The sequence below is a fragment of the Brassica rapa genome, chromosome A01 (genome assembly GCF_000309985.2).
Source record: "Brassica rapa cultivar Chiifu-401-42 chromosome A01, CAAS_Brap_v3.01, whole genome shotgun sequence".
In the NCBI taxonomy this organism is placed as follows: domain Eukaryota; kingdom Viridiplantae; phylum Streptophyta; class Magnoliopsida; order Brassicales; family Brassicaceae; genus Brassica; species Brassica rapa.
In genome coordinates, this window is record NC_024795.2 from 23,871,196 (window position 1) to 23,879,781 (window position 8,586).

Below are 8,586 nucleotides of genomic sequence, written 5' to 3' on the forward strand. Positions count from 1 at the left end.
TTTATCATAGACGCTTGGATCTGTTGGTGAGGAGGAGAAGAGGGAGGTAAAGTAATCCTGAGCAACTCTTCCAATACTCTGTTGGCCTCTATGTATTACTCCATGTTCATCTTGGATCGATGTGATCGTATTTCTGGATCTCTTTCCTTTAGTAATGGCATGAAAAAAGGAAGTATTTCTATCCCCTGCTCTAAGCCATTGGATTCTGCTTTTTTGTTTCCAGAAAACTTCTTCATCTATGTAAGCTTGATCTAATTCCTCCTTTAAATGCGTTTTCTCTTGTTGGGTTGCATTATTATCACTGACAGCTTTATCTAGCTTGGCTCGAAGGATCGAGATACATTCTTGAGCATTGCTTCTGTTATTTCTTTTCCATCTTGCAATATGGTGCCGACATCTACTGATCCTCTGAGCTAACGGCAACTGTATAAACTGCGCCTGTCCCATACCATTCCAGCCCCTTTGTACTGAGTCTTTGAATCCTTCTTTCATACTCATTCTACTATCATAGCGAAATGTTCTTCTGGGCTGTTCTTTTTCAACTCCAATGTATGTTATCATAGGTCGATGGTCAGACTCACCAATCTCCAAATACTCATTCTCTGAAGCTGGGAAGAGCGTGTTTCATGCAGAGTTAGCCATGACACGATCCAAGCAGCATTGAACTTGATGTTGACCTCTCTGCCCAACCCATGAGAATCTGTTTCCCACTGATCTTACATCTGTTAAGTCATTATGCCGAATCATTGTGCGAAAATCTTGAAATGAAATTTCAGGTCGCACTCTACCACCCTGTTTCTCATGATTTCCAAGAATTTCATTGAAATCACCAAGTAACAACCATGGTTGGTTCCGTCTACTAATCCCCATTCGTTCCAAAGCTTCCCAAGTATAGTGACGCAAAGAAGTATTTGGATTTCCATAAATGAAGGTAAAATAGAAAGAACCTTCATTGCCATCAACTTTACAATCTACTAAATTGGGAGATAGACTTAAAACTGAAAACTGTACATGCTGCTTCCAAAAGATAACTAACCCACCACTAGATCCTATAGGCGGCACTGAAACATAATTAAGAAAATCTATCTGAGCTCCAACATCACGGATGTAGTCATCATTCTGTTTTGTTTCTGACAAGCATACGATGTCCGGGAGATACAACCTGTTGATCTCCTTAAGGCGTCGAACTGTCGAGTCTATGCCCAATCCTCGACAGTTCCAACAGGTTGTCCTCATGGCGGCAGTGGTGGTTCAGGGCCCACCGCGCCTCCCACTGTAGTGTCAGCTTCATCCTCTGTAGCAGCCGAAAAGGTAGTCTCTTCCAATGTCACATCTCCTCTTGTCTTGCGCTTCACACTTCTTGCACCACTAGACTCTCCTTGCTCAACAGAGGAGAATTTGCTTTTGTTGTGATCTGCCTCAGCCATCCAAGCTTTCCTCTTTAGACCCTCCCTTCCATCGTATCCATCAACAAACGGGTTGATTGGGTTGAACATTTCCTCGGTGTTGAGCTCATCAGAGTACAGATTAGGCAGAGTATGACCATTCCATAGGTCATCTTCTTCTTCAGCTTCCTCTATCAGATCTTCACGGCCTTCCACTTGCTCCTCTTGAACATTTCCAATCCCCTCTTGCTCTACATCCACCGCTTCATTCCTTTCATCTTCATTCACCTCTTCAATAATAACCCCATGATTTACAGCCGGCTGATCCTCATCATTATCGCCCTCACTGTCATCATCTCCCCCATCTTGAGGAATCCCTCCGTTTTGGATCAAACAAGCGCCAGAATCATGGGTTAAACTCCCACAAATTTCACAGAAACCCCGTAAGCGCTCATAGGTGAGACGCAGCAGTGTATTAATACCTGCCGTAAACTGAAATTGTCTTTGAAACCGAAGAGGTTCATCAACATCCCAGTTCACTCTCACCCGAGCGTAGTCCCTTCGAGCCGCAGCATCAGCATTATAGTCAACCTCTATGTACATTCCCAAAGCCCGCCCAATATGTATCACCACATCTTGGCTCATGAACTGGAAAGGAATTCCTCGGATCTGGATCCAAAAAGGAATGAAATTGAGCATCAGGGGGTTGAAATTTGGAGTCCAACGTTCCAGGATGAGCATACGGTCTGCAAACGCCCAAGGTCCACGCCGTAATACCATTTCAAGAGCCTCCTCCGACGGGAAAACAAATTGGAATCGGCGTCCTTCAACCAATCTTCCATAGACACCAACATGGCCCCAGTTACGAGGCAGAGTTGCAATGATTGAGCGGATGTTCTGTCTCCTAGGGATCGTTGGTCTGCCAATTAAGACAAACCGGTTACCGGCCGCTGCTTCATTGACGACGTTCGCTGGTAACTGAACCGGCGGATCTTCAGCGCCCAAATTGATGTTTTGCATTCCTCTACGAATATTTTCTGCCATTACTTTTGTAGATACAATAGAAGGTATTAGTAAGAAGATGTTGTGAAGCCACAGGAGAGCCCCGAATTCCTTTAAATAGGCTCTGTTCTGTAGGAGTTGAATTGAAATTTCATCACAATTTTGCCACCAGATCGTGGGGATAACCGTCAGGAAATGGGTTCGTGTATAGTTCCAAGATTCCCCACTTCCGAGAATATAGAAGATGGTCGCCAGATCGGCGAGCAGTAGTCGGAAAGACGTCAGAACCCCAAAAAGTAACCGAATCGCCTTTGAAATCGCATGTAACCGTTTTTCGTTCATTTTCTAGGCACTTTGGAATCTTTCTAAAAGAGAGAAAAATAACAAGTTGATAATAAATATGTCTCTTTCTTAAAGATGACATTGATTTAAAGAACATATTTAATTTATTTTTAATGAATAAAATTAAAATAAAATCAATTTATTATTAAAATTAATATGCATATCAATCTTATCAAAATAGTAATCCATTTATACTATATACTTCATCTGTATATAAAAATTGATGTTCTAACATCTTCACACATATTTAAAATAATAATAATTTATTTTATTTATCATTTTTTTTTGTTTTACACTTTTACCAATAAAGTTTCACCATTCACATTTTTACATTTTATTTGATGTTTTATTTTTTAAAACAAGTGTATTAGTGATCATTAATAATTTATCTACGGAAGGAGTATATAATAACTAATTTCAGAATTTAATATTTTTCTATATGAATAACATATATCAAATTTTATTTACAAAAATACATAGTCCATTTATATGAATAACTTATTTCAAAGGTCAACATATTAGTGTATAATCAAAATATGAAATTAACATTAAAAATAATAATTAAATGTTTATTGTATTGGGCTTATTCGTGGAATAACCATAAAAAAATGGGGAAATTAGATTTGTAGTAAGAAGTTTACTACTTTTTCTCTTTCTTAAAAAAATGCATTCAATAAAAAAATTATAATTACTTAAAATAATATAGTAAAAAACAAAACAACACGAGACAATATTTATTGTTTAAGACAATAGTTAAATTAGTTTGATCACGTAAACTACAAATTATTAAGTTCAAAATACATATTAAATAAATATTTAGCATTGGCAATTTAAAAAAAAAACATATTTTTTTTTCACCTAGGTATAACTTAAATTTTAAAGTAGCAAAGTTGATTTGACTTTTTCACCTAAAGTTAGTCGCGAACTTTAATGCATGGGATTAGGACCCAGGAGTACAGAGCACGTGACGCTAATTACGGTGTTTACCACCTAATATTCAATTTCCACCACTCCTGCGTTTTCGGAATTAATATTTGGATTATTATTTTTATTTCTTATTAATTTCTTATGTTATCAATAATCACAAAATCTTATCCCTAACAAGTTCAACCACATCAACAAAAAAAATCACTAATAATACATTCTTTTGTTTAAATTTCATCCATAAGAATTCCTTATTTAATTATTCGAAATGAAAAAAAAAAACATAAAACACGTGAATCCTACTAGGGCATGATAATAATTATTAGTAGTGCAACCACAAGCACAAAAATCCGCAAATTAAGGAAAAAACTAAACATTAAAATGCGTATTGATTACTTAACCGAGGATTGTGGTTTCGGCGATCATGGAAGTGACGACATAAGGATCCATGTTAGAAGCTGGCCTACGATCCTCGAAGTAACCTTTGCCTTCTTTCTCAGTGTCACGTCCCACTCTCACCGAAGCTCCACGGTTCGCCACTCCCCATGAGAACGTGTTGATATCTGCCGTCTCGTGCTTGCCCGTGAGACGACGCTCGTTGCCTTCACCGTAAGCAGCAATGTGCTGCTTGTGCTTCACCTGAAGCTTCTCTATCGCTTTCTTTATCACCGCTAATCCTCCAGTGTTCCTCATCGTCTTCGTACTGTAGTTGCAGTGCGCTCCCGCTCCGTTCCAATCACCCTGAAACCCATACAACAATACGTTACAAGTTACAACAATTTTAATAGAACCAAATTTTAGCAAAAAAAAAAAAAATATTTTAATAGAATATAATTTAGCAAAAATAACAAAAAAAGTTACAACAACACTCTAGTTATTGCACATAAAGAGCACTAGAGAGACACTAACCGGGACTGGTTTTGGGTCGAAGCTGACGTTTACACCAGAGATCTCAGTGATCCTCTGTCAAAAGAAAAGATGACCCATGAGCAAAATTTTGATGCTTAAAAATAAAATAAAATTTTGAAGCATGTAATGTGAACGGAACTGGTTAAGTAGATTATTACCTCGAGAAGGAATCTAGCTATCCAGACTTGATCACCGGCACTAATCCCTTCAACAGGACCGACTTGGAACTCCCACTGGCCAGGCATGACTTCTCCATTGACACCAGAGATGCTAATACCTGCGTAAAGACAGGCTTTGTAGTGTGCATCCACAATGTCACGACCAATGGCTTTGTCAGCTCCCACGCCGCAGTAGTACGGTCCCTGTGGGCCAGGGAAGCCACCCACAGGCCAACCAATGGGCCAGTTCACACCCTTTTGCATCAATGTGTATTCTTGCTCAATCCCATACCTTTTCAAGAGTTTTAGTATATAATTAAAATGATGAGCAGAGAGTGATATAGTCCAAGAAGAGGAAGGAGGAGAGTTAGTACCAAGGCTCCTCAGAGGCAACTTTTGAGTTGCTGAAGATCTTAGCAGCGTTGTGCCTCTTGTTGGTCGGAATTGGGTTACCGGCCGGCGTGTAAGCATCACACATCACCAGAATGTTGTTGCCTCTCCTGAACGGATCACGGAATATAGCCTGAGGGCTATAAACGAAACAAAACAAGATCAAGATTAAGACAAGATGTGTTTTTATTTCATATTACTTGCTGTATATAGACATGATGGAAGAACATACTATAGAATGACTTCACTGTCATCTCCGGCGGCCTGACCGGTGCTTGATCCGTCGTAGTTCCACTTGGGAAGCTTTGATGGATCGGTCACTGGTCCTGGGAGTGTCTGTATAAACCAAAACAAAAACAGATCAACCATACAAGAAACAGAGTAAGAACAGAGCAAGAAAACAGAGTATCGACTTACCCTGGCTTTGCTTCTAATGTCCATTCCAGATCCACCGATCCTGTTCATTTACAATACACACGAAAAACATCACAAACCGAGAAGACGACAAAGAAAAAAGAGACAAGCTTTATGTTTGTACACGTCAATCTCATCGCCGCATGGCATGAGAGCGTTAACCGAGTGAAACGAATCGTGTTCAAACCAACCACATAAAAGATCGGTACCAAAACAAATATAAAAAAGACAAAGCTCTCTGGACGTAGCAATAGTAAGAACAGAGATAATGAGAATTGTCGTGAGAGATAAACAGAGATGAAGGTAGATCAAACCATATGTATTCGGCGATGATTTGCTTGGTTGTGTCGGACAGGTTGAGGTTGACGAGATCTGAGAGCAGAGACATGGCTGCGTCTGAGAGGAGAATACGAGAGAAAAAAAAATACTAAAATTAATCAGTGTTGTTTAGGGAAGACGATCATTAAAACTTATTCGAGTGTTTATAGAGCTATTTTTGTTTTTTTGTTTTTTTTTCAGATATTTACGGTGGTCAATACATGATTCTAGTAAATTGGTAATTTTTGTTGTGTGAGATGAAAAAAAAAAAAAAAAAGGTAATTTTTGTTGTGTGATACTAATATTTATCTTTTAGCATTTTAAATAATTAATTTGTATTATTATATTGTTTCAGTTAAGATCTCATGTGATTTAGATACAGATTATGACAACAATATTTACATATATGTAATCTATATCTATACTATTATTTGCGAAGTAAATTTTTGGAATCGAGTTCTCACGTTAAAAGTTAGAGCGGTTAATATCGTTTATACTTTTAATGAATAAAATGTATAAATAAATTAAAAAATAAAAACGAAATTTTAATTTATTTGATTAGATAATTGATTAAAATTAATAATAGTAAGAATCATCCAAAATCTGAAAATATAATTGATTAAAATTAATAATACTAAAAATTATCCAAAATCTGAAAATATAATTTAAAAAAGAGATAATTTCTATATATATTGTATTGTTATCTGAAAAAAGTCTTTTTTAGTTAAAAGTTAAAAACCTAATTATATAACTAAAGTAAAATTTTGGAATCGAGCTCTCACGTTAAAAATTAGAGTGGTTAATATCGTTTATACCCTTAATGAATAAAATGTATAAATAAATTAAAAAATAAAAATGAAATTTTAATTTATTTGATTAGATAATTGATTAAAATTAATAATAGTAAGAATTATCCAAAATCTGAAAATATAATTGATTAAAATTAATAATAGTAAGAATTATCCAAAATCTGAAAATATAATTTAAAAAAGAGATAATTTATATATATATTGTATTGTTATCTGAAAAAAGTCTTTTAGTTAAAAGTTAAAAACCTAATTATATAACTAAAGTAAATTTTTGGAATCGAGCTCTCAAGTTAAAAGTTAGAGTGGTTAATATCGTTTATAGCCCTTAATGAATAAAATGTATAAATAAATTAAAAAATAAAAACGAAATTTTAATTTATTTGATTAGATAATTGATTAAAATTAATAATAGTAAGAATTATCCAAAATCTGAAAATATAATTGATTAAAATTAATAATAGTAAGAATTATCCAAAATCTGAAAATATAATTTAAAAAAAAAGATAATTTCTATATATATTGTATTGTTATCTCAAAAAAGTCTTTTAGTTAAAAGTTAAAAACCTAATTATATAACTAAAGTAAATTTTTGGAATCGAGCTCTCACGTTAAAAGTTAGAGTGGTTAATATCGTTTATACCCTTAATGAATAAAATATATAAATAAATTAAAAAATAAAAACGAAATTTTAATTTATTTGATTAGATAATTGATTAAAATTAATAATAGTAAGAATTATCCAAAATCTAAAAATATAATTTAAAAAAGAGATAATTTCTATATATATATTGTATTGTTATCTGAAAAAGTATTTTAGTTAAAAGTTAAAAACATAAGGGGAAATTACATGCTTACCATTTTCATGGTACCACTTTTAATTTTTACCGCCACTAAGGAGACCTTTTCAAAAATACCTTCTTCATTAAGTGGCAAAAAACTTTTATACCCTTTGTTATTTATATATATAATAAATTATTATTTAAATAAAAAATTAAAAAAATAAAATATAATAAAAAATAATAAAAAAATAAAAAAAATTTGAATTATACTTTTTCAAATTCGAACTTTTTTATAATTTTTTCTTTTCTGAAACCTTTTTCGAATTTTTTTTTATTTTTTTTCAAATTTCTTTTTGAAAAACGAAAATTATGTTTGAAATTATTTTTTTAAAATTTTTAAATAATTTTTAAGTATTTATTTATATATTTATTAGAATCCTAAATTTCACATTCAAAAAATCCTACCTCACCCCTCAACTCTAAACCCTAAGTCTAGATTAGTTAACCCTAAGAGTATAATTGTCTTTTACCATTCATTAAAAGTGAAAGTAAAAGTGGTTAGTGTAAACATGTAAAGTGGTACTATGAATGTGCTATTTGTGACAATTTCCCATAATTATATAACTAAATATTAATCAAATCAAATTCTTAATTATATAGTTAAAAATAGAATATTGAATTATCCAAAATCTAAAAATATAATTAAAAAGATAATTTCTATATATATATTGTATTGTTATCTGAAAAAGTATTTTAGTAAAAATTTAAAAAACATAAATTATATAATTAAAAGTAAAATATTGAGTTATTTTAAAATTTATTTTAGTATAATGAATATAGTGTATAAAGAATTTTTCAAAAATTTATGAAAATGTTTAAGTCCGTATCGCGGGCAAAACACCTAGTCTATGATTAAATCAGTTAAACAGAATTGTTTATGAACACGTAAACTAGTCAAATAACAAACGTGTATTACTGGCTATAAAGGTATCATCACTGTGAGTCTGTGATGATGAATCGAGTGTTGGCATTTTTGTCTTTTGCATACATAATGACTCTTATCATGTTAAGTTGGATTCAATCATCTCGTATTTGTTGATTTTGAAACCAAGTTTTTATTTTTCAAGCCAACGCCAATATTCATGAAAATGCAATA

At 33.3% G+C, this 8,586-nt stretch overlaps 2 protein-coding genes across 2 annotated transcripts; both read right to left on the reverse strand.

The window, feature by feature from the left end:
• Nucleotides 1-1,176: 1,176 nt before the first annotated feature.
• Nucleotides 1,177-3,604, reverse strand: LOC103841149. The gene has a single exon (XM_009117674.2). The coding sequence runs from the start codon at nt 2,727-2,729 to the stop codon at nt 1,233-1,235; it is 1,497 nt and encodes a 498-aa protein (XP_009115922.2). The 5' UTR covers nt 2,730-3,604; the 3' UTR covers nt 1,177-1,232.
• Nucleotides 3,605-3,844: 240 nt separating this feature from the next.
• Nucleotides 3,845-5,998, reverse strand: LOC103839002 (glutamine synthetase cytosolic isozyme 1-3). The gene is made up of 7 exons (XM_009115471.3): nt 5,839-5,998; nt 5,528-5,567; nt 5,343-5,446; nt 5,095-5,250; nt 4,721-5,012; nt 4,563-4,616; nt 3,845-4,394 (listed from the first exon to the last, which is right to left on the reverse strand). Exons 1-7 carry the CDS (start codon nt 5,910-5,912, stop codon nt 4,050-4,052), a joined length of 1,065 nt encoding a protein of 354 aa, XP_009113719.2. The 5' UTR covers nt 5,913-5,998; the 3' UTR covers nt 3,845-4,049.
• Between the last annotated feature and the right edge of the window lie 2,588 nt (nt 5,999-8,586).

Excerpts from the sequence above, each read along its gene's own strand:
- LOC103841149 (XM_009117674.2), bottom strand. The coding sequence starts at position 2,729 with ATGAACGAAAAACGGTTACATGCGATTTCAAAGGCGATTCGGTTACTT.
- LOC103839002 (XM_009115471.3), bottom strand. The coding sequence starts at position 5,912 with ATGTCTCTGCTCTCAGATCTCGTCAACCTCAACCTGTCCGACACAACC. Across the intron at positions 5,568-5,838 it reads ATCATCGCCGAATACATATG|GATCGGTGGATCTGGAATGG; the intron begins GTTTGATCTACC and ends GTAAATGAACAG. Across the intron at positions 4,617-4,720 it reads TAGCTAGATTCCTTCTCGAG|AGGATCACTGAGATCTCTGG; the intron begins GTAATAATCTAC and ends TTCTTTTGACAG.